Raw genomic sequence first — 24020 nt, 5'->3', positions numbered from 1 at the left:
GCTAATCCCCAGAGATGTAATATCTTGTGTGTCCAGGGTGTTAAGTGACACATACGTAGCGAAAGTTATGCTACAGCATTATATTTTTCTCTCCGATACTCGGAAGAGTGGTGGCGCAGTGGCACTGCTTTATAAACCCCGGCAGTCTGAGTTAAATCCCCGGCAATGGGTAACATCAGCGGTGATTGAGATCTGAAGCGGTCCCGCGTGGCTAATCTACCCCCCCCGGCTACTCAACCCGCACTGTACGTAAGTTGAACTTCTTTCGCACCCTACGTAGCCAACCATGCTAATCGGATGTACGGGGGGGGGGGGAAGGACCACAAACTAAGTACAAGCCGTTCTAAAGAAATGAGTTATTTAATCTCGGTTTAAAAGTGCGTAGCACCCAGTGGCACTGACCAGCGTCGTGAGTGTAAGAGAAATCCCTTCACCCAGAAGTGGATCACGAAGGAAGGATTCTACGTTATCGTTATTGCGATGATCCGATGCCCACGCTCACCGTCGCCGTGTGAGAGGACGCCGCTGCCGTGGGAGTTGGGCTGTTGGGCTCGGGAGAGGAGCAGGGTGACAGCGAGTAGCTCAGGCTGGAGTTGCTGCGCGGGGTGCGAGCTCCCTCGGAGCCCTCCTTCTCGTCCCGCCCGGCTCGCTGAGCCATCGTGCGCCCCACCTGCTGCTCTGCCTGGTGAGGCTGTGGCGGAGGAGCTCCTTTTGTTGCATTCAAGAAAAGTCAAGAAGTAAACAGCAGGTTAACGGGTAGCTTGGAAAGCCTTCATGAATGCCACATTTCTCTGTGCGTCACGTGAAGAGCGTAATAAGTTGTTGAACGTTATCCCGACAAAACAAAAAAAAACGTGTTATGCAATCGCACATTTGAAACAATGAAAATAAAATTTTAACAAGGGCGCTAACTTCCCGCACCTCCGATTTAGCGCGGTTGGCTACGCACGGTGCGAAAGAAGTTCAACGTACGTACACATCATTTGCTGAAAGCATGCACAAGAATGTAATGGCGTGACTTTACTGCAGCAAAAGGGAAATTGTTCGTCAATCGATGCCGCGCTTACCAGGCTGCTGTGCTGCACACAATCCGCCGGCGTAGGCAACGCGGCCGTTGTGCACGACCTCTTGTGGCTTTCCTTGCTCCGGTGCACTGTTCCACGTTGGCGATGCAAACGCTAACGTTTGAGTGTGCTGAACAATTATGTCCTCAGAGGGCCTCATATTTTCCGTGTATTCTTCCACTGGTTTCTGGACATATCCATTCCCATTAACAGCCTGGTTGTATACGATGGACTTATTGGAAGGTGAACGATGGTCGGTGGTGCTTTCTGTCGTTGGTCGATTGACAATCGCACAGTTACCATCCGGAGGCGGTCCCAGTGGTTTGAAGGTTGGGTCCAACTCCTGGATGAGCTTGTTGAGCTCCAGCAAAGACTTCTCAAAGTCGGCCTGCGCCTGAAGATCCGGAAAGCCGAGCGCCAGCACCTGGCCAGGAGGCAGCTCCTGCTCGTAGGCCTTACCTGGAACCGGCCGGTCGTAGGTGACGTCGGACTGCTGTCGCGTGAGCGGTCGCGAGCGACTCTGCCAGCTGCTCACGGTGCGCTGCACGGCCATCCTGCTGCTCATGCTGCGTGCCGGGATCTGCGGCGTTCTCTGTGGAGCCGGCGCTCCAATTCTGTCCCCCGTCACCTCCGCAGCCGGGTGTCCGTAAAAGCCCCCTCGTTCAGCCATCGACTGTTGCTGCTGCTGGAAGGCAGGCCCGACGTGCTGGTAGGCACTGTTCTGGTCAAATGCCACCGTTTGATTTGGAACAGGCTCAGGGCTTCTTATTACGATTGAGGACTTCATTGTCTGCTCTTGATAGAGTCCCATTCCACTGTTACCATGAGCATTCCTCACCGGTGCAGCGCTGTAACTTCGGTTCACCGCATTCATCACGACTGTTTCTCCTGGGATATTTCCAGCCCTGCGGTCGTGAGCATACCCGTTCACGAGGGCCGGCTGAACGTTGACGATGCGGTTTCTCGCGGCGACGCGATCTTCGGCGCTGGAGCTGACTGCTCCCTCGCCCGCCTTTCCGGAGCCGCACGCGCCGCCGCTCGCCAGATCGTCGTCGTCCAGAATATCCGTCTCGCGCTCCGTCCCCGCCGAGCCGCCGTTGACGTGCACCTGGACGGGGACCACACGCAGCGCCGCGCTCGCCTGCGCCGTCCCACACGCCGACTCTTCCCTGCCGCCGCCGTTCCGCGCCGGCCGCTTTGCCGGCTCCCCGGCCCCACCCGCCCCGGCCGCCGCTCCCCCCGCCGCGGTCGCCGCGGCGCCGTGGAGGTGGCTGTGGGGGTCGTCCGTGCGCTCCGTCTTGGTGGACGCGGTGGAGTTGCCCGAGTCGGTGCTCATGGAGCGGTTGTGCTGCGCGGCGCCGCTGGTCGGCACCGAGAGGCCGTTGCCGGCGGTCGGCACGCTGTCCGTGGAGCCTTTCTTCTTCACCCTTGCGTACAGGCTGCCATCCACGGGGCCCTCCGTGTGGGGCACTTCTGTGCAAGAATGGGGACACGTCGACGGTGCATTAACGTGATTCACGTCGTCAGTGTATTTGCGTGTTCAACGAGACGAGAGGCACTAAATGGGGAGGGGCGTTTGTAGCGGTTTGGTACCAGTGGTCGGAGTCTGTTAACAAACTCAACTTTTATTCCCAATAACTTAAAACTCCCATCAAATGTTATTTATTCATCTTATGCAATATCAAGAGATCTCCGAACGTTATGTTTTTACTTTGGGTTATGTTTTTACTTGGGGTTATCCAAATGTAAACAACTGCCACGTCTTACATAAGAACAGTATTTATTTTTACAATATTTTTTTTTTACACAAGAGTGAGCCGACAAAACGACACATCTTTAAATGTACTTTTTCAAATCTGCTTTCCAAACTTTTATAGGATTAGGACGCACCTTCCTGTAGATTCCTCGCCAAGCAAGACATCTGACAAAAGCCAACGTTTTCAGCCGTCGTGTTTACCGTGGACATATTGACTCGATCATCCACATATGAGCTTCAAGCAAACCGGCCAAACGTTTACAATATCCTTCTCTCTCCCATGCACTTACCTTCGCCCGCTGCATGGAAACGTTCAACGAGCAAGGCGGCGATGGGCCCCGCGAAGATGGGAAGGTGCGTGTGCTGCCACAAGTGCGTACGTGTGAGGTTTTAAATCTCCGAGCTCTGCTCAACATACTAAACGGATTAAGAATGGAATTCGGGAAATATGAGGCACAGCGGCTCTCGCACAGCTCTCAAGTATTTGGCAGAGGTACAGTCGTGTACTGTACTCGAGGTGAGAGTAGAGGGAAAAAACAAAGTGAAGAATTTTCTGGGTGGTGGAGGAAGCTGTTCAACAATCTCTCCGTTCCTCCATCTCGCTCGTTACCAAAATACAAAGTGGAGCGTTTCTAAACATTTTACCAACGTTCGGTGTTCACGACAGGAAGATTCCTGCCTTTACGCGCGTCCTCCTCGTAGACGTGCTCGTAAAAACGAAGACGTGAATTTGAAAGGGGGGCCTCTCTTTGCACCGCGACATCGCGTCACAAACGCATGGCCGTGGGAGGAGGTCGGGAGTCCCCGATGTAGCAAAGGGAGTCCCGAGGGGCCAGACGGGCGTTTGTCCGCTCGTGTGCAACTCGTCTCTGGACAATGCTCAGGCGGGGGCTCAGCTACTGCCGCCGCCGCCGCGGCGTCGGTGTCCTTCGTGCCGAGCGGTCGTAACTTCAGAGCTGTCGGTGGCATTAGCTGGCCCAGGGGAGACCCTTCTCCCCTGGGCCAGGGCTGCACGTTTGATTTCGTCTCCGGGTAGAGGGCAGCCGCACAGCAACCCCGACAACCGCCTCGGCAGAATCACGCCGAGAGACGTGGAATTAACCCGATTTTTTTTAATCACGCGATGATGCGTTTGCAATCTTTTGCTTCCAAATAAGATCAGCATTAACAACCTAAGTTGATTCTGTCGGAGCTTAGATTTCGCAAATTCCGAGAGCATAATCCCCACGGTTTCTACCACGTTAGCAGTTGTGCCTACCGCGAGGCTTCGGTAGAAACAACCAGTTACCGTGTGGTGTGATTATAAATCACTGTGTCCTGTAGTGCTACATAACAGTTACCGTGTTGTGTGATTATGAATCACTGTGTCCTGTAGTGCTACATAACAAACCAGTTACCGTGTGGTGTGATTATGAATCACTGTGTCCTGTAGTGCTACATAACAGTTACCGTGTTTTGTCTGATTATGAATCGCTGTGTCCTGTAGTGCTATATAACAGTTACCGTGTGGTGTGATTATGAATCACTGTGTCCTGTAGTGCTATATAACAGTTACCGTGTGGTGTGATTATGAATCACTGTGTCCTGTAGTGCTACATAACAAACAGTTACCGGGTGGTGTGATTATGAATCACTGTGTCCTGTAGTGCTACATAACAAACAGTTACCGTGTTGTGTGATTATGGATCACTGTGTCCTGTAGTGCTACATAACAAACAGTTACCGTGTGGTGTGATTATGAATCACTGTGTCCTGTAGTGCTACATAACAAACAGTTACCGTGTGGTGATTATGAATCACTGTGTCCTGTAGTGCTACATAACAGTTACCGTGTGGTATGATTATGAATCACTGTGTCCTGTAGTGCTACATAACAAACAGTTACCGTGTGTTGTGATTATGAATCACTGTGTCCTGTAGTGCTACATAACAAACAGTTACCGTGTGGTGTGATTATGAATCACTGTGTCCTGTAGTGCTACATAACAGTTACCGTGTGGTATGATTATGAATCACTGTGTCCTGTAGTGCTACATAACAAACAGTTACCGTGTGGTGTGATTATGAATCACTGTGTCCTGTAGTGCTACATAACAAACAGTTACCGTGTGGTGTGATTATGAATCACTGTGTCCTGTAGTGCTACATAAGAGTTACCGTGTGGTGTGATTATGAATCACTGTGTCCCGTAGCGCGACGTAAGAGAGCAAGGAGGTTGATTTGTGTTACATAACACTACACTATTCACTGTAGAAAGAAACTCATCCACAAAAACTAAAAAAAAATCACTGTTGAAACGTTTAACAAGTCCAGCGGTCCACCTTCTGTTGGTTACGCAAATGTTTTGACTTGCAGGAACGTTACGGCACAACCTCGTGACTTTGTTTCACATCTCTGAGGCGCATGCAAAACATTGAACCTCCGACAGAACGAAGCCGTTTTTCTCTTTGCGGGACACAATCGACCCCACAATACACACCTCACAGAGAGCTACGCGACACGACCAAGACAAATGACACTTCAACGTCAGGTCACCAGTAACCACAAACACGCAGCCGTTCCACAACATGACCACCCCCTCTGCCTCCACGCTGTGCTTGCAGGAAAATACACAAAGGTGGAAACTATCAAGGACAACTTCCAAAAAGTACGTACGTAAATTTTAACTTTTACCAAAACCTCTCCTGGCTAAGGGTGGTTCTGTCGGTCTCGCAAATGGCACTGAAGATTGGGATTGTTTTTAAGGTTGGCCGTACCTAGGACGCCACGTTTGGCGAGATGTTAACTACCTCACCTGTTAAACAGGGGGTTGTGAGTTCGATCCTGACCCTGACGCCTGAATATCTGAAGTTTGTCTGTTATCACCGTGGCCACGTGGATTTTTCTGCAAGTCCTCCGGGTTTTCCCTCCACATTTAGAATCAATATGCGCTGAGAGTAATTTGGCCGCTGTAAATGTCCACTTGAAAAGCCACTTCGTTGAGCTATCATTGGTGGCCAGGTCGCTTCTGAAAAAGAGCTATAGCTCAATGAGCCTTACCTGGTAAAATAAAAATGTAGTTCTCGGGCTGCACGCGAATCGCGTGCGAGAGCTTTATAGAGCAATCATGTGCCACGGCCACTGCCAATCTATCCACCAGGCAGCGGTGGATGTAGTCAGGCTGCGGGTCATATGGCGATTGTACAGCTTCTATAAAAGAAAAATTTACGGCCATCTACTTCAGCAAACTCGCCCGCCAACAACGCCTGTGTCCGTGGGAGACCGCCGCAAGCAACACAATGCGCTCGACTCGGAAAGGGAACGCGACGAGTAAAACAGTTTAGACTGTGCATACCTGTGGCTCAAGATATCAACGCTGGATCAATCGCATAGACACCGGAGAAAAGAGGCCACCGGCAGGCACTATCCTAGGCCGGAGCTGCGGGCTACGAAGGCAAAAGCAAAAAAAATGTACATATCCTGCAAGGCTGCGAACTTCTCGACAAATATCTTTCTTTTCCCTCCTGGGGCCCAGCGCAGGGGCCAGGTCAGTTGAACGGGGAAAATATTTTTTGGCGTTTACCCACCAGCCTGCCAGCAACCTCGGGGGCACCAACCCAGAGCAAACATTTGTTGAGCCTCTGAGCAGCAAGATCTCCGTTGGATCTCGTAGACTTCAGCAAAAACGTCCTTTGCTCTTCAACACATCACGCATCTTGTGTTGGTTTATCATTCAATGTATGCGCAGCCTTTTTCAGCATGTATGTAGTTCCTTGTGCGGTGTGGCGGGCAGGTAGCGGTGTGAAACTGCTAGAGCCGACGTGTTATTTTAAAATACCGACAAATTCCTTACGACGAATACGCACGATAGAAAAAGGAAACATTCAGTACCTTCAACGCTGTCCTCGCGGTGCACGTTAAAGGTTTCGTAAGAATCCCAGCGGATGAGGGGATCCGAGGTGTTGTAATCGACACTTAATTCGGGATCGTTCTGATACATGTCGCTGCCTGAAAGAGAAAAGCCATTCTTTTTCACTGTCGGGGTGGGTAACGGATGAACACAGCCATGCTGTGGTGCCGCGTGGCAACCGTCGCAGTTTTGTATTGGAGTGACTTGTGGCCTTTGCCGTGCAATCTGAATACAAATATGTTTTTAAAGATGAAATCTAAAATGTGTTGTGCTGAGTTTGAGAGACCGAGTTTGAATGCCTTATCCTTCATTCTAGATTAAAAACTCGTTCTCTAGATTGAAAACTCATTTCTTTAGAACTTCTTTTCGTGTTTTGTTTGTTCTCCTTCACCCACACCTCCGATTAGCACAGTTGGCTACGTAAGGTGGGAAATAAGTTCAACATACATACATACTACGCAAGTCTAATGCGCTTGCTCTTTCGTACATATCAGCCAAATGGACCACACGCTTGAGCCTACTTCTCAGGTTCATCATGTGACCAGTTCACTATCATCATAACTAGTTACCGAGTAAGGTGATTTGCTTACTTACATATCATTAACAATTTACAGCCTGCTATCAATAGACTTCTGAATGAAGGCCTCCCCATCCTCACAACGGTGCCAATCATCGGAGTTGTTTTAGCAGACCCCACTCCTCACCGGCCAGTGACGCAGGCAGCACCAAATCAGTCCGCTCCTCAAGCCAGCTGTGACTTTAAATCAAACTCAGGTTGCTGGGATCATCGCGCAAAGCATTAACCACTGCACTACTTATCCATTGTCCGCAGTTAACTGTTCCGTAAAAAAACGTAAAAAAAACACAATGTCCTACCTGGGGGCTTCTCTGGACCCGGTGAGAAGATAAACTCAACCTTCCCATTTTCAGGAAATCTTTCATCTGCAACAAAAGCATTCGGTCAAAACTTTAACGTGGTTTCTCATCACATTTGAATGATGTTGCACGCGTCTCTGCTTGCTACATTCCAGGGAACTGGCTTGCCCGTGTTGGTCTCTGCCGCAGAGTTATGTGTAAACTTGCAACTACAATAGCCGTTGTGAATGAACGGCCGTGATTACGATCTTGCTTGCCACTGTGCACGGAGGCACCTACAGCAACAATACAAGGGCCAGACGTAAAATCCCTCGCTGAATCGGCGCCAACTTAGCGGACAGACGCGTCCGTGACAAAAGCTGTGTGAGCTGTTGCGTGCTATGGTACCCAATACAATCAGAACGGCAAACCGAGCTAGCCGATCGGTTTATACGGAGCAAAATTGCACGTCAGACGATTCTCGGCACTGGGAAGTAGAACACTTTTAAGCTTACAAAGATAACGACAAAGATCCCCCCGTATCGCCTTAGCACATTTTTGGGGCAAATGCTGTTAGCGAGCACCTATTAAGGCCGGAAGAGTACACGTGGGTGGCGAGCACCACGCCCGGCCACCTTTGTCTCCCAAGTGGCGATGTTTACCCCCACACTGCACCAGGTACTCATTTGAAGCTGAGTCGACCTAGGGGAGGCCCAGTATCGGTTCAGATAATCATCACCGGTGTTGGCCATGAGCGTGAATTTAACTCGGGTGGCCGGGTTCGTAGCGCAGCGCGCTATCCGCGACACTACACGGACACACCCACGCAATTAGCGAGCGAATTCAGCACAAAACACAGGAAAGTGGTCCGTGGCAGATTCATCCTCCGCGGGTCAGCCAAACTCCACGAGCGTCGCGTCGTCGCCATCAGCTTCAAGAAGACATGCAAGGGCCGCGACGCAAACTTGGCATCGCCTCGCGTCCCTCTATACAGACAGGCAGCAGTATCAGATCGGCGGCGCGATGGCGGCGGCGAGTCGCCAGAGCCGGCGTGGTGGGCGAGCTGTTTTGTTTGCGAGTGGCGGCGTGGTCGTGGCGCGCAAGTCACCGCGGCAGGCGGCGTCCAGCTCCTCCTTGCCGAGCGCGAGCGGGCTGAAGTCCTGCACCACGCACGTGTGGAACTGCGCGCGGAACACCTCGTCCCGCGTGGCCGAGCGGTACTTCTTGTGGTAGCACTTGACCTTCGCGCGTGAACGTTCGGGGGGGGGGAGGGGGGCAGGCAGGAAAAAAAGGGGGGCACATTTTTTTTGTTTCCACTTCGCGTTAGAGGAGGGGGCGAGAGGTTGCGGTTGCCACCTCCAATTTACAGCCTTCAGCCAGTGGCGGATATTCCACATTCCTATGACGGGGGTGAGTATATCCGTAGAACAACAACTGTTGACTTCCCCATGAAGCGGCACTCATTTTATCGAACCCGGTAGGATGATGAGCCGAGTCGAACCCCAATCAGGATTTGAAATTCACAACCTTCCGATCGCACGCCGCTTGCTCTACCGCTGAGCCACCTGAACCACCATCATCTTGATCGCTGCAGTGGTATAATTACGCAGCTGACAATTATCCAGGACATTATTTATTCACTAGGAAGACTTACAGATTTTGCTCTGGCTCCATTAGCAAGAGGCAAACCAGGGCAGGTGGCAACCCAAGGTGCAAGCGTTTTCCAAATCCACAGCAATCGGAACTGCTCTGATTGCCTTCTAGCACCACGGGCGCTGTGGGGTGTTTTCTGTTGTTGTTGTTGCTGCTGCTGCACCACCACACACGTGTTTTTCACTAGCGTGCAGCCCACATGCTGAACGTACAGTACTTCTGAAGGGAATGCGAGGCTAAAGGCTACATCTGTCACAGCCACATTTTTCGGGGTGTACCAACAAGATAGTTGAAAGAATGTTTTTTGCGAGATTCAAACCACAACAATTTTTTTTTTATTTCCTTAGCATCTTTGTGGTTTTTTTCTCTGACCATATTACCAAGTGGCGGTTCTTATACTGCCATGATACTGAAGTCAATTTATTTTTGTTACAAAGAAACCAAAAATAGATATATCATTACCTGTGCCGGCTGAGAATATAAACATGCTCTTTGTTAAATTTCGACCCGAAAAAAAAATCTGAGTAATGCGAAATGGGACCAGGAATCCCGAGAAGAGTGATGGATATAGAGGAAAATTCAACGGGACTACTCATGGGTACAGGTGCATGTCACCGTAACTCCACCAGCTGTCACTTCAAAAGCTCTTCAGGACTGCAGAGGGCCGGGGGAAAGTGCTGATCAATCTTGGCTCTTCAAATCTGTCACTTGTGTTTGTAAAAAAGCAAAGGTTTCCTCTTACATGACTTTAGATGAAGCCACTGTGTCCTTTCATGAGCTGCGCGCTGTTACTCGGCGTGTAAGCACGGTGCTCCTGCGGCTGCTCCTCCCATGGCTCATGGGCTGGACAAGGGCCCCATACGGACCCTCTCAAAACATCCACGCGCATCCGCATTGAGCGTCTCTAAAAGCACTTCCCTCCCTAGTATTTATTCTGACCTAAGTAACCGAGCCAAATTAATGCCGTTGTTTTTTTTGCCGTGCGTACAAGTTTGTTGGGAGCATCCTCTGGCCATGGGGAAAAAAGACAAATGCGGTGGCTGCAGATGTTATTTAAATTTCCGCTGTAATATATTTTACTCGTAGCAATATATTGATATGTCGAACTCCATGATATTGCCCAACCAATGAAGATCATTTTTTTCAGATAATTTTTATTACACCACATACATATAAACAAAACATAGACGAACGTAAAATATGTTGAAAGTGTTGCACGTGTACGTGAACACCTTTAAGGCAGTCTTTGTTAACACAGATCTTGCATGTCATCACCGCACATGTAAAACAGGCCTCAATCTCCTAACGTTTCCTTCATACGGTGGAACCAGCACAGACGTTCCTGACATTTGCTCCATTATCTGCAACCCGATCCGGCACATAGCGCGGACTCTGCGACCAGAGCAGGAAACGAGAGCCACGGAGAGCATCGCTTCACTAATGCGGCTTGTCCCCATCTCCCTCGCCGATGATGGAAGCGACACGTCGGAGGCCCTGACATTCCTCGACTATCTCTCTCCCCCTACGTTCTTCCCCGGCACCCACTCAGGGTCAGGTGCTGCGGGACGCGGACACCCCACGGCGGTCCGCTTACAGGCCCCCGGAAAAATAATCCAAAACAAATGCTTAAATTGTGCCTCTGCGCCGGTTGGCCGGGTCATTTTCACACGCATTGCATTAATTTTGCGGCCCCTTGCACAATGGTTTGGTTAACGACAAAAGTAAATAAAGTCGTAAATTTCAAACACGTGGTTTTCACACAGAACAAGCCCCTTTCATTTCAGATTTTAAATCGTGAAAACCTATACGGAACTGTATAGTAAAGTATGCCGGCTATGAGGCAAGGAGTCGGCGTAGAGCATAGGGAGCCCCTTTTACCTGCTGTTGCGTGACAGAGGCACTGGCGACACAGCCACAGACAGACAGGATAACGACGGGTGGGGTGGGGGGAAATCGTGTCGGGGGGCTTTCGTTATCGATGTCGCCATCGCCGTGTGCCCTGCCATGGCGCGACTGGCTGGGTTGGGCTACCGGCTCGCGGCTGGGATGGTGACGGAGCCCCTAGACATGGGGCAGATCTCCACTCAGATTACCCCTTGGAGGTGTCTTCCATTTTCTCAGGTTCCCTGAACCTTTTCAACCTAAAGTTTTCACGATTCCCTTGGTGCCCACAAAATGGTTTTCATTAGAGATTTCTTATTTCACGCCGACACAAACTAAAATCCCCAACGACGGATTTTATTTTCTCTCATCTGCAGACCAAATCAATAGTGAAGATAATTTAAATTAATGTGTTACTTACCAAGATATCACCCTTCAGGGGCAGCCCGGGTTCGATTGTAATACAGAAACTGTTGGAATGTTCGGTTGTGATGTTGCTGCAAAGAAAAACAAGAAAAAAAGGACGGTTTCTTTTTTTAAACAGACATTTACAATTCCTAAAGGGAAATATGAATCACTTTTGACACATTACTCACTGTCGTGAGTTATTTTAATAAACGGAATATGCGTGCAGTTAGCCATACTCACTAGACGCCAGACGTGTAGAGAGGCTGCATGGCTTGGTATATTTTGAGAAATGGCCGGCAACCTGCGACGGTAAACAGGAACTTACTAACAATGGGATATTTGTAACAGGGGAGCACGTTAATGGCCCCAGCCAAGTTCTACCAGCAGACACTTCCAAAGCAAATAAGGTTAAATGCTTTGGGGCAGTTTGGGCATGACTGCAACATTAAGAAACTATTTACACCAAATCTATCTTAGAGTCTGTGTCTCTAATGGGTAAAACATGGCACAAGATTTACTTTTACACAAAAGTCACAATTTATGATCATATTTACCAGTGAAGGAAGATATTTTTTTTGCGGGCAAGTTTACTAAGGTTGTGAACTCTGCCCCGTGTTTACGCGATAAACATGGCCCCGTCAAGCCAGCAGGATGTCCCGAAATGACACGGATAGTGTAGATCATTGTACCAGTGCCGGCTTTATGGCCAATACAAAAATAAACTGATAATAATAAGACATCTAAATTCCTCTCAAACCTTCATGTTTACAAAACCAGAGTATTGATTTATGGATAATGTTTGGCATAATAGCGAAGCCTTAATTAAACAAATCAAAAACACTCACCACTGCCTTTTCATGGACAAAACATATACAGTGGGCTGATGATTCAGGCAATGAGAGAGAGAAGAGAGATTGACTGGCTTACAGTGGCGGATCATTATTTGCAATGTGGGGTTTTTTTTGGAAGCTGGTACATTTTAACAAAGTCAAAACTCAAAGTGACCGCTCTCTCCAAATTGAGCACCGGGCGTTGTTCATTTCCTGTTAACAGCCCCGAGCCAGCGGTGGAAATTCCAGATTCCTGTGATGGACGCAAGTCTATCCATAGGGCAACCACCGTTGGACTTGCCCACAAACCGGTACTCATTTTATCGAACCCGAACGGAGGATGGGCTAAGTCTCAACCCAGGATTTGAAAACGCATCTCTCTGATTGCGAGGCGCTTGCTCCAGTGCTGAGCCGCATGGGCAGACAACATTTACACAAACAGCTTTGATTTGACAAAACTCCAAGTGACCTCGAAGTGACATTAATGTTGTTAAAACTTTATCATCCAATAAAACGTAACAAAACTGAACAGAACGCATATATATTTTTTTTAAATAGCTCAGCGAACACTCCAATCTGTGGCTTACCTCCATTGGCCTCAAAGTTGGGCAGGCCCTGCACCACAATGTGGTGTAGAAAGAGAGGCATGTTGTTCACCTTGGTTTTTCCAGAAAGGAGCTCGCTGAAATAGGTGACATACCTGCAAAAGCCACAAAATCACCGACGTCAGATAAGACGAGCTGAAGGAAATGCAAATAAATGTAACAACGACCAAACAAGTGAGCACATGTCAGGTGAAGAATTCCACACCTCTTCTGCGAGGGCTGCGACACAGCTGCCACTTTGTCATCGTAAAATTTCTTCATTGCATATCTGTCCAGGGCCTGGTGAGCGCTGCGAGATCATAACACAAAGGGCATTTCATAAATGTAAATTCCTTTGTGACACGAAAAACATGGCATTTGGGTCATCCATCTGTCGAATGGGTTTTTTTATAAGGCGGTGAAAACACGATGAAAAGACAAATTTCTCTTTGAAAGGGGCACCTAAGAAAACAACGGTAAAGGACTCTACTACTTGGCTCGAGCCAAGTTCTACAAGTGGAGTAAGGTGCAGTGTTTCAGGGGTAGCTTGGGCAAAATACAAAAACTAAGAAACCTGGGAGACCAGGGATCTGCGATCTCAACGCACGCTGCGTTGTTTCATATTCAGGGGGCTAGTCTCAGAAGCTGTCACTGTACCTGGCACAGATGCTGTTGTAGTACATGTAGGAGGCCACCACCACACCAGTTCGACCTTTGTTGCCCTGCAGAGGTAACACAGATTCAATGGTATATGGTAAGAATATGTTTGATTAAGCACACAAAAGATGGTTTGTTTGCCACTGCTCAATTCGTGACAAAGCAATATTAAGTAACGTAAGTGGGTTTTTTTCTCCCATGTGAATATTTTAAGACATTGCAAGGTTCAAAATGAAAGTGACAATAAATCTATTCCTCTTTTACGTGTCCTCCTACAGACCGCAATATTTACAGCAAACCACAGACACTGATTGTGCGGTTAACAAAGCCCGTGAAAGGGATCGTATTTCAAGCTCCTTTGAGTTCCCAGGTTTCACAGCAGTGACACTTCACCGACGCGCGCAGCAGGCACCTTGCAGTGTATGACGACGACGTGCTGTGGGTCCGCGTTGAGCCACGAGTCCATGGCCTTGCACAGGCTGCAGAGGATGTCCAGCGGAGGGGCGTGCAGGTCGGGCCATCCAAAGTCCTTCACCTGTCACGCCACGGTTTTCCGAGCATTAACAACACCCACGGTAGGAGCTCTTAACCTTTATTCCTGCCTGGCAGCATTTACAAATCATTCAAACAATGGTTATGGGAAGCCACTGGAGCTCTACACTTTTAAATCAAGATTGAAAACTCATTTATTTAAAACTCCTTTTTGCGTTTAGTTTGTTGTCCTTCCCCAACACTTCCGATAAGTACGGTTGGCTATGTACGGTGCGAAAGAAGTTCAACATACATAAAAACTGAAAATTATTCAAGAGATACCAGGAAATTATTCTTTGCTGTAAACACTCCGAGTGGAAATGTGTCCTGGGCGATTGCGTAACCCAGCTGCTGCACCATCCATGCTGCTTCACAGCAGCAGACCATGAATAATCTTGTGGCATACTACAATTCCACACCCTATTGCGAGCAGATGGGTTGCAGAAAGTACTTTCTGGAATCAAATCGTTATCTGGCAAGATGCCGATGTGGTTAGAGTGCACGCGACTGACAACCAAAAGTCCCACTCATGGTCAAGGGGGTCAACCCCAAGTCTATCATCCCTTGAGCGTCAACAAAATGAGTACCACGCTCTGGGAAATGAACAGGGGTCGTGCTTTTTAGAGGGCGACCCCTGCCATAGGAATGCGGGATTCACGGCACTGGCTTGAGGGCTGTCGGTGAAGATGATTGCTGCTCCCCCCCCCCCCCCCCCGTTGTCCGTTTGCACACGGAGGGCACTGCCTTGACTCCAATTCCCTTTAACCAGAACCTGGGGCTGGCCCAGGACATGCTGGCGGGACTATGTCGCTCAGCTGGCATGGGAACCCCTGGGAATTCCCCAGGAAGAGCTAGAGTCTGTCGCCAGGGAAAGGGAAGTCTGGACCGCCCTATACGGCACGCTGTCGCCGAGACCCTCACCGGGACAAGCGGACTGAGAAACAAACGAGAAACGATCGAACGTAAATTTAAACAGCAGGCACACGTTCAGTGGTGCACCGTTGTTGATTTTATTAACAAATCCATTATTTTATGTTTAATAATGCACGTGGCGCGATGGGAGGTTTTTTTTCTCAAGCGTGTAACGCCAGCATAGTTTAACTCTCACGAGAAAGTTCAAAACAATGGCTTGAGGTGGAACAGAGTCTCTCTTAGGTGGTGACAGTAGGCTGATGTTTGTTTGACTTCCTCTGTTGCCACAATTGCTCCGAAAGCAAGTTGCAAATGCTGACCTTTGGAGCAGGTTGTAAGCCACAGTGAGCAGAGATATTTGTGATGTGTTGAACGTGGTATTTATTTCGCTCATATCCTGCGTACGATATCGAGGTACTCACTTGCGGATTGAGCTTTTCAATGTCGTGCCTTCTTTCAGAAAGGTTGAGAATCTAAAAAAACAAAAAAAATATTTGCACTCGTTCGTGATACAAACGTAAACTTGCAACAAAATAAATCAATACCTTGCGTGTAAATTGCTTACGTGTAGAGGGGCCACTTGTGACCGCCACCCACAATGACCAGCGTGGTGAAGTATGGTAAAAAAAACAAGCAACCCATTTTCTACAAAAAGGTGGGGGAAGCCTTCGTCCATAGGTGAATTAAGAAGTATTCATAATACAAAGAGGAGCGCAAGCCATTCTTTTTGATAATTCCACCGCCACAAAACCAAACTGAGCAATATAAGATCGGACCTCAAGCCATAGGGCCTGTATTCTGAGGGGTTTCTTCTTGTAGCACACATTCGACAAGAGGGCCTAAGCTACTCAAGTGCAAAAAACTTAGAATTTAAACTGGAAGAGTGGTATCTCACAGGCGGTGGAGATGATTCACTGACAGACGTTTCAACTGTGCACACACACCCCAGCCAAACGCGACGACCTAGGCCACAGTTGAAGTCTTTGTCCCGCTGAGATCCAAACTTAGAGACGTTGTGCTAAATGCCAGGCCAGATACCACGTAGCCTAGTATCAATATTCCTACTGTGGCCTCAACTCTATGTAGAATATCATAGGACATCAAGTCACCCGCAGAAGATTCTCTTGGATTCAATTTATTCCGCAAACAATGGTCTCCATTGAATTGCATCAAAACATCGCATGGCAGATGCAGCTGCCTTCTACACCGATGGAATATTAAGAATAGCCAACAGTGCGACTGACTTCACTCATCTTAAACATTGAAGTGCACAGTTACGCCACTGCCGACTTCCATCATTCGCCAGCAGTATTTCAGATATTTACCAGGTTATTCCTGCATCTGTCTACTGGCGCACACATTTCGACATTAACATATAAACATTGCTGATCGACTCTGCCAAATGAAAGACGGAACATCACAAGGTGTCCTTGGCTGATCCCGATGACGCCTGAAGCTCACATACACCAACCCGGCCGACCTCTATGGACGTTCTAACACGTAGGCTTTCACGACCAATATTTTCCAGAATAAAGTTGTTGTTTTTTGGGGTTAGATTGCGTAAATATAAATGTGTCGTTAACCCACCACCACCCGACACAGCCAATTGGTAAGGTTTGTCATGTAAGCAGAACGAACCATATTGGTTACTACTTCAGCACACCGGTGTGATGGAGAGTAAACCCACAAACATTTACAATTTGAGTACGGCGCTTCGCTGGTGATTACAACCAGCTTCATCAGGCCCAGGTGATTAACCCGAATTGTACGGACGCGTGGAGCGCGACGTTGGTGTGCTCACCAGGTAGTTGTCCGCATGCTTAGATTTGAGCATGTGCGCCACCTCGCGCAGCTGCTGATGGTACGTCAGCTGGGAGCCTCCCGGCGGGTAAGACACGGCGATGATTCGCTCGGTGATGTAGGTGAGATCCAGCTCCTGGCCGGGCTCCATATTCAGCTCCACGCTCCAGCTGCACGGCCTGCGGAAGGCCGCGGCACGACGCGTTATGCGGAGAGAACGCCGGCGCGGCGGTCGCGCCTCACCCCGTGCGTCACCGCGCGCTTTACGACACGCTCTTTGCAGACGGAACAAGATGGGAACAGATGGCGCTCGTGGAAATGCCAAGGTGATATAAACAAAAGCACACGGCCGAATGTATTACGAGTGAGGTGTGTTGTCTGTAAAATACACGCATCCCTTTGAGATAAAAAGGCTTTTAATCTTAAGATGTTATGTTCTTAGCAATGTTTCATCAAGACTGTACATTTCACAAGAAAGCGTCATAGATGCACACTTAGCTTTCCTGTTGAGATTTATCCTGCCTGATAATCATAACTATTTGGATGTTATTTTGAACATCAAACAGACAAGATAAGGTGAAAGAGAATGGAACGTTTAACAGGAAATCAGCACATAGTTATGTAAATACATGGTAATTGAACGGCTGTTTTTGTACTCTGCAGAATCTCAATTCATCTCACGTGGATCCCACTGAAAGCCATAAAGGCACTGATTTAAAAAAACTCACTTACTGGCTTGGTTTACGCCTGGTGTTAGAAAAACCTTCAGGGTTAGATGTCACCAACGCCTGCGAAAAGAAACGTAGCCCTTGTTACGAGAACGTTCCTCGTTTTTATTTCAGCATTATATTACCACATTCCAACATGATTAAACTCACTTCATAAACTTTACATTAAAAAAAAAATCATTCCATGCCAATGGTAGCACATCAGCGTGCAATGGATATTTGCTTGATAAAAGGGTCTTCGTTTTCTGCTCCACTCGTGTAGAGGTGAAGTGGAAGCCCTCGGACTAAAATGATCATTCTAATTTACATTTGTTTGTAAGGCGCCTTCCACTAACGTCTCAAGGCGCGTGCGCAATCGTCCAGCTCGAATGGAGTCGCCCTTTGGGTCCGCGCGCGTGTCAAACCGCGGCGACCACCCCACCCCCGCCGCCTCCTTCACGACGACGGCTACATTAATCAAGATCCGTGAAGGGGGCTCATTATCTCCGACGGAAAACAAACAGAGGCGGGGCGGGGGGGGGGGCGCCTTGAGAAATTTGGCGAGAGATGAGGAGTGTTCCAACGCCAGCAGTGGCCTCCAGGCTCACAGCATCGCTCGCTCGGGAGAGAGGCGTACTGTGGGTTCTCCGATGCGGGAAAACCCGCTTTGCTTCACAAACCGACCAGGTCATCCCACTACGGCTAATTCTGCGGTTTCCCAACGCCGGAATTTGGCAGCTAAAACCCGGGGATGCACACCTGTATACTGTGCTGCCAGTGGTTCATAAGAATAATGGCCATAGCACTATGAAGAAGGGTCATTGTCTGAAACGTCACACAATGTATATTTTCTCCGCAATTTAAGGGCCACAGCGTAACTGGCGAATGTGTTGAGTTATTGGTAAAAAAAAATGGTGTTCCTGACTATAATATAATTAAATACTTTTTTAATATATAACACTCTCCACATTTTTCAGTGTAAGTATCTTCAGCACCGAGAAAAAAGACTAAGGCAAGCGTATGACAGCTTTACACAAGGAACACCGTTATGAATTTCACGTGGAAAACATATTAATTTAAGGTTGGAACAGGGTTATTGTACTGCTGCAGGCACTTACTGTCGGGTTTACATGCTTCGAGGGGATGTCCAGGCTGCTTGGCTAAGGAGGGGGAGCAGGAAAGAGAAGAGAAACAAGAGACGATGTGAACCAGATGTCAACAAGCACTACCTCGCGAAGTATTCACGTCTTCCTGCCCCCGGTGGCCTAACGCTCATTCACTGGCCTGAAGGGGCTAAGGAGAAAGCACGTCCCGTTTCAACAATTTGTTCCATCATTTCCCAATTCGACCGAGAACAGTCTCGCAAATTCAATTAACAAGCCCAGCGCGCGAGAAAGACGCGACCGGTGGTGAATATCAGATTCAGGCGTCACGCGTGAAGTGTGGCGAATGTGAAGTTGTGATTTTACTCGACACCTCCTGCCACACAGCACGGCCAACGCAACATTGTCAGAGAAACAACTTTACGAGTGACGGGGAGGCGACGCGCACAGAGGTCAACTCGCGACGAGCTCACGAAACAGAAGCTGCCCGTGAGCCCTCGTGCAACCGCACACCTCAAGGTTTACAGACGTCCATACGCAGCGCGCGTTCTCAAGCGCGTCCTTACCGCGCAATTTATTGTATTCATACGCATGGTAGATAGCAAGTCGGAAACGAAACAAAAACAGCGCAAAGGTTCGCTCGTGACCCTTAGCCAGCACGCACCTGTACACGGCTGTACCTTGTGCAGTGAGCCGAGGAAGTTCACCGAAGCGGTCACAATCAAAAGTAAACGCCGCCTCCCCCCCCCCCCACGGCACGAGGGGATCCCCTCTCACACCGGGGCCACAGCGGCCCCCAGTCGCAACCAAACCGCAAGCCGGCGCCCTCTCACACGCGCAGACACGGCAGCGTTGCGCTTCGCAGGGCGGCGCAGGGAAATCGCGCACATTTTCACGATGCTCAGAGGGTGGGAGAAAGAGAGAGAGTTTGGGAGGGAGGGGAGGAGGCCTGGGTGTGTGTGGAGGGGGGGGGGGCTCCTACTGGGCAGCTTGGTATTGGCCAGGGATCGCCTCAACACCTCCACCCCCATGCACCCCCCGTGAGAGATGCAAACGCGAGAGGAGGTGAAATGACCCAGACCACGTCTCAGACAATTTATCGCGAGGTGATGAAGGATTGCGTGCTGCGATCTACAATAAAATGGTTGACAAAAACAATGGCAGTTAATTCCGCGCACATGCAAACCGCAAATTGGAATTTTAATCTCGTTCTTTTTTCACGACATTGTTGAGGCAATGTTCACATTCGTTTTTGATTACCATAGCTTTATCTGTGCATGCGAAACCAAAATATCAATCCAAACCAGCTGTAACAATTTATTCCTGGCAACGTGACCAAGCTAACTTGAGCCCTCGCCGACTGCTACCTGGCACACACAATTAAAAACATTCACCCGATAGCATCTCTCAAACACAACTCCTGCTGAGGCCTCTATTGCGAAAAATTCCTGCTCTGGCCGGCAGGTTTCTCAGAATTAGCTATTTACTCAATAATTTTCCACGGCAGTAGCGTCCTCAACATCTCACCAAATATAATCAAACAACAGTCTTTAAAATCCAACACGAACAGCCAAATGACTCCCAACCAACCCAAAAAGTGATCAGACCTTCCACACAAGCAGGGCTGTTCTGTGAGGTCTGGTTGCACGCATTCACTTATCGATAGCTGCATCGCAAGACCGTGAGAGATGGTGAGGTTTTTGGGAAGCCTCCATCCAGCAGTTGATACATCGTGGCCGATGATGATGATGGCATATAAATATATTTCATTTAAAAAGTATCTGGATGCTGCCTGTCCCTCTGGCAAGACACATTTGTGTTTGGTAAACACTTGAGCAAACCTTGGCACAATACGTTGGGGCCAAGGTATCCTATCTAGAAATGAAAGCTCTGAATGTAACCACACTCTCCCTGGGTGGAGGGTTACCGACATTCAAATGGCAGTTCGACTGAACGGGTGCCAACGCACACGAAAAAAAATAATCAAACCACTCCCAATCTCATCCAGCGACACCTCAAACGACCCCAATTCAAAATCACGATGAAGTGACGCTGTCTCGCTTCTAAAAACGATATGAAGATGGTCGCAAAACACCCCACCCCCTGCCCCGCCACCGTATCGGGTATTGACATCCACCAGGACTGTCTCTTTGCACGATGACCTATGATTTCTTAGCGCCATGTCACAGTGTAAGATGGCAAACAAAGCTTATACTCTAAACACGAACAGTTAATTAGAGTTGGAAATAAGGAGACGGTAGTCGCAGGATGGAATGCTTTCTGAAGGCTCAAATTGGTAATGTGGGTGTCCCAACGCATTTCAAGAGGTTTTCAATCAGTGGACATTGCTCGCTCGGAAACACGGACACTTACTAGAAGCATGAAGAGATGCATTTTCAGGACAAGACTGGTGACAGAATGGCATAGATAGGAGATCACACACGCGCTATGAACCTGGTGGTCCAAGTTCAATTTCTGGTCAGGGCTTAACCTTTCACCAATCCTCATTGACCAGCATGGTGAAGAATGCTCAAACAACCCCCTAGGGCTGACTTGGCAAGGCGAGGCCTTCATCCATCAGTGAATCGACTAAGGGATGTCTGTAATTGAAGTCATGATTACATTAGTATTTAAATAATAAGTATGGTAAGCTCTGTAAAAAAAATGCCAAGGGCATTATTCTTGCGACGCAAATGTACGCATCAGCAGAACAGTCCCGGGCTCGCGCCCGCAGCGTTTCCCAGCAGGCTGGGCCATTTCTCCGTTGATTTACCGCCACGGGCCAGCCCCACAGGCTTAATTGTGAGGACAATTAAACTAAATGCCTTCCTAATTGTACTTTCACTCGGGTGCCTGGAGTGTGTCAGTCCCGTCTACCAGCATCACTTTGAACAGACTCCAAACTAAATTCCCAGACATCGCGGCGGAAGCCTCATCAGATACCGTTTAGAGCAATGGCCTTGGCTGTTCATACCAAGCACTGGGGGGTGGGGGGCAGGTGGGGGGGGCAGGTGGGGGGGCAGGTGGGGGGGTGGGTCTCCTCCCACGTTTACGTGGCGTGAGCTGGGCCCACGTCTGTGGCATCGCTGAATATTTTTGTTTCGTAGACGAGCCGTGTAAAAACCTTCAAGAGGAGGTCGCCCGGAATTATTGCTCAAAACCGTGATGTTGTTACACGCCAGCTGATTACGTTCGATGCATATAGAAATAGCAATTTAAAATAGGCGCAATACGTTTTAAATGTCCATATGCGTTTTGTAATGTCGTATGACTATTAAAACACAAGCATGTAAATGTAAAAATGCATGGTTTAAATAGCATTATTGAATCATGTTCCTTTTTACCAGTTGCCATTTACTTTTCTGAAAATGCAGTAAACCTATTTCCTTTCACCTGTTTTATTGTACCCAAATGCCCGTTTCAGCAAGGCTACAAATAGTAGAAAATATCACAGTTTACAGCTTTAAATGTTGCCGGAAAAAAATAATCGCTTTGTTTTTGTCATTAATCTTGTATAACGAGGTACAAGTCTAACGCTGTTTAAGGCCCCCTCTTCCAAGCGTCAGCATTTCGATGAGGTCCTGGCAATGGCTTTGTTTACTCGAATGAGTTATAAATGTGTTTTTGAAGGCCGCATGTGCCGAGGGTCCACGCGGGCATGGATCCCTACAAATGTGTTCGTCATTTTCGAAGGTTTAACGCCACAGTTGCTACAGCCATTTGGCACTGTCAAAAAACACAAAATTGGTGGATAGTCATTTCGGAATTCAGACAAAGTGGTCAAAAGAAAGATACAAAAAATAACGATGACAGATTGTTGCCTTATTATTCAACTAAATTGCAGGATATGAATTCCGTTTGATATGCGCTGGTTTCTCATGCGGCATCTGCTGACACAAGCTTGTAGGTGCTCCCACATACCACAGCAGCAGCAGCAGCCAGTGAGATGCTTTACATCTGGTGCACCAAGAGTACATGTGCTATCCATTAGTAGAGCTTTAATGATCCAAAGTCAGCTAGATAATGGATAATACAATTTTTGTATAAACAAACGTCTAAACTTAGGTGCACTCATTACCACAATCATTCACACGGGGTTTTTTTTCAGGAAGAGTAGCAAGGGCGGTTGTGTGCGTACGGGATACATTTGTTATCTGATGGGCTGTGTTTCTATAACAAGATGGAATTTCAATGGGAATATTCATGCCAACAACCCCGGATTATTTCCAATGCCTACCCATGGAAATGATTTACTGTTGGAGTCAGGCTACGAGCCAATAGCCGCAGCGGCAGACGCCTTCTGTACACTTGTGAATCACGAAAGCTTCACATTCGTCCAAAGAGTCAATCAACAACATTAAGCAACGTCAGACCATGCCCCCCCCCGCCCCCCCCCCAATCCGGCACGATGTTACAACGGTTTGTGCATTGTTTCCCGAGCGTACTCGTAAGTAAACGACGCTCGCCCCCCACAATTGAGGTCATCGCTTTAAACAAATTTAAACAAACTTGCTTTGTCTGCCAGAAAACAAGGCCCTCTCGCTGCGTTCGAGTGAACAAGCCCCCCCTTTTCACGGCACACACGACGACCGTGACACCTGCCAGCGAGCGGCATTTCTTTTTTTTTCACCAAGGAATGTTTTAGAGTCGCTGAAACCTTCAGGACAGGAGTATGCATGTGACACGCCATGCGGTGGTCATGGGAGGAGGTGTTGGGGGGGGGGGACTGCTAGACAGGTACTGTATATAATCTCACGCCACCGCACTGGCGCCTAAACAGCATACCAGAAGTCATCGCTGCGATTTGTGGGCAGCTGTTCAAACCCCAGTGCGGTTGTACTCGTGCAATAATTCCGTGAAAGGCCGTCGTAATCATAATTTGTAAACATCTGCACAACAAAGTAGGCGCACCTTAAAGGTAGTAAATTAAATGCTGTATTATATTACACTCCATGGATTTCAAAATTAAATACACAATGCTAATTATACCGACACTGGGGGCACTAAGCAACAAATTATGTGGTGAGAGTAGTCATTCACTCGTTTAGATACCAGACCAACAACAACAAAAAACATCTGTCTATGTATGTATACCTGTTGAACTTCTCTCGCACCGTACATAGCCAACCGTGCTTATCGGAGGTGCGGGGGAAAGACAACACTAAACAACAGCAACAACAGTTGCCGCGGCAGCTGCAATGGTTATAGCGCGCAACGAACTTGCAATGCAGTGGACGCAGGTTCAAACTCCAGGTGTGGCGGTTCAAACAATGGGGGGCTCTCACCATTAACACCGCAGCAGCCGGCTGCATTCTGTAAATTAAAAGTGGTTCTCAATCCAGTTCAAGTGAAAGGTGCCCACTGAAAGAGATTCAAGTCCAAGCGATTTC

The 24020-nt window shown here is 48.4% G+C and overlaps 1 protein-coding gene across 9 annotated transcripts in view; it reads right to left on the bottom strand.

The window, feature by feature from the left end:
• The window catches only part of LOC116950193 (tensin-3-like), a 133326-nt gene that overhangs the window by 12171 nt on the left and 97135 nt on the right, over positions 1-24020 (bottom strand). For 7 of the 9 annotated variants that reach the window (XM_032967808.2, XM_032967779.2, XM_032967799.2 and 4 more), the window contains 15 exons: positions 18646-18687; positions 17553-17608; positions 16822-16999; positions 15443-15493; positions 13990-14112; positions 13578-13642; positions 13147-13230; positions 12924-13036; positions 11747-11807; positions 11520-11595; positions 8673-8805; positions 7586-7651; positions 6691-6807; positions 1068-2537; positions 503-708 (listed from right to left, as the gene is read on the bottom strand). In XM_032967808.2, the coding sequence (XP_032823699.2) occupies positions 503-708; positions 1068-2537; positions 6691-6807; positions 7586-7651; positions 8673-8805; positions 11520-11595; positions 11747-11807; positions 12924-13036; positions 13147-13230; positions 13578-13642; positions 13990-14112; positions 15443-15493; positions 16822-16999; positions 17553-17608; positions 18646-18687 (2841 nt within the window). Of the gene's footprint in view, positions 1-502; positions 709-1067; positions 2538-6690; positions 6808-7585; positions 7652-8672; positions 8806-11519; positions 11596-11746; positions 11808-12923; positions 13037-13146; positions 13231-13577; positions 13643-13989; positions 14113-15442; positions 15494-16821; positions 17000-17552; positions 17609-18645; positions 18688-19294; positions 21628-24020 lie in introns of those variants that run through there. The other 2 variants (XM_032967823.2, XM_076068806.1) reach the window with 2 other exon arrangements.

The sequence above is a fragment of the Petromyzon marinus genome, chromosome 2 (assembly GCF_048934315.1).
Source record: "Petromyzon marinus isolate PM22_M1 ecotype Great Lakes invasive population chromosome 2, UKy_Petmar_22M1.pri1.0, whole genome shotgun sequence".
Taxonomy (NCBI): Eukaryota; Metazoa; Chordata; class Hyperoartia; order Petromyzontiformes; family Petromyzontidae; genus Petromyzon; species Petromyzon marinus.
The sequence above is the reverse complement of the archived record's forward strand: the minus strand, read 5'-3'. Positions and strand labels throughout refer to the sequence as shown.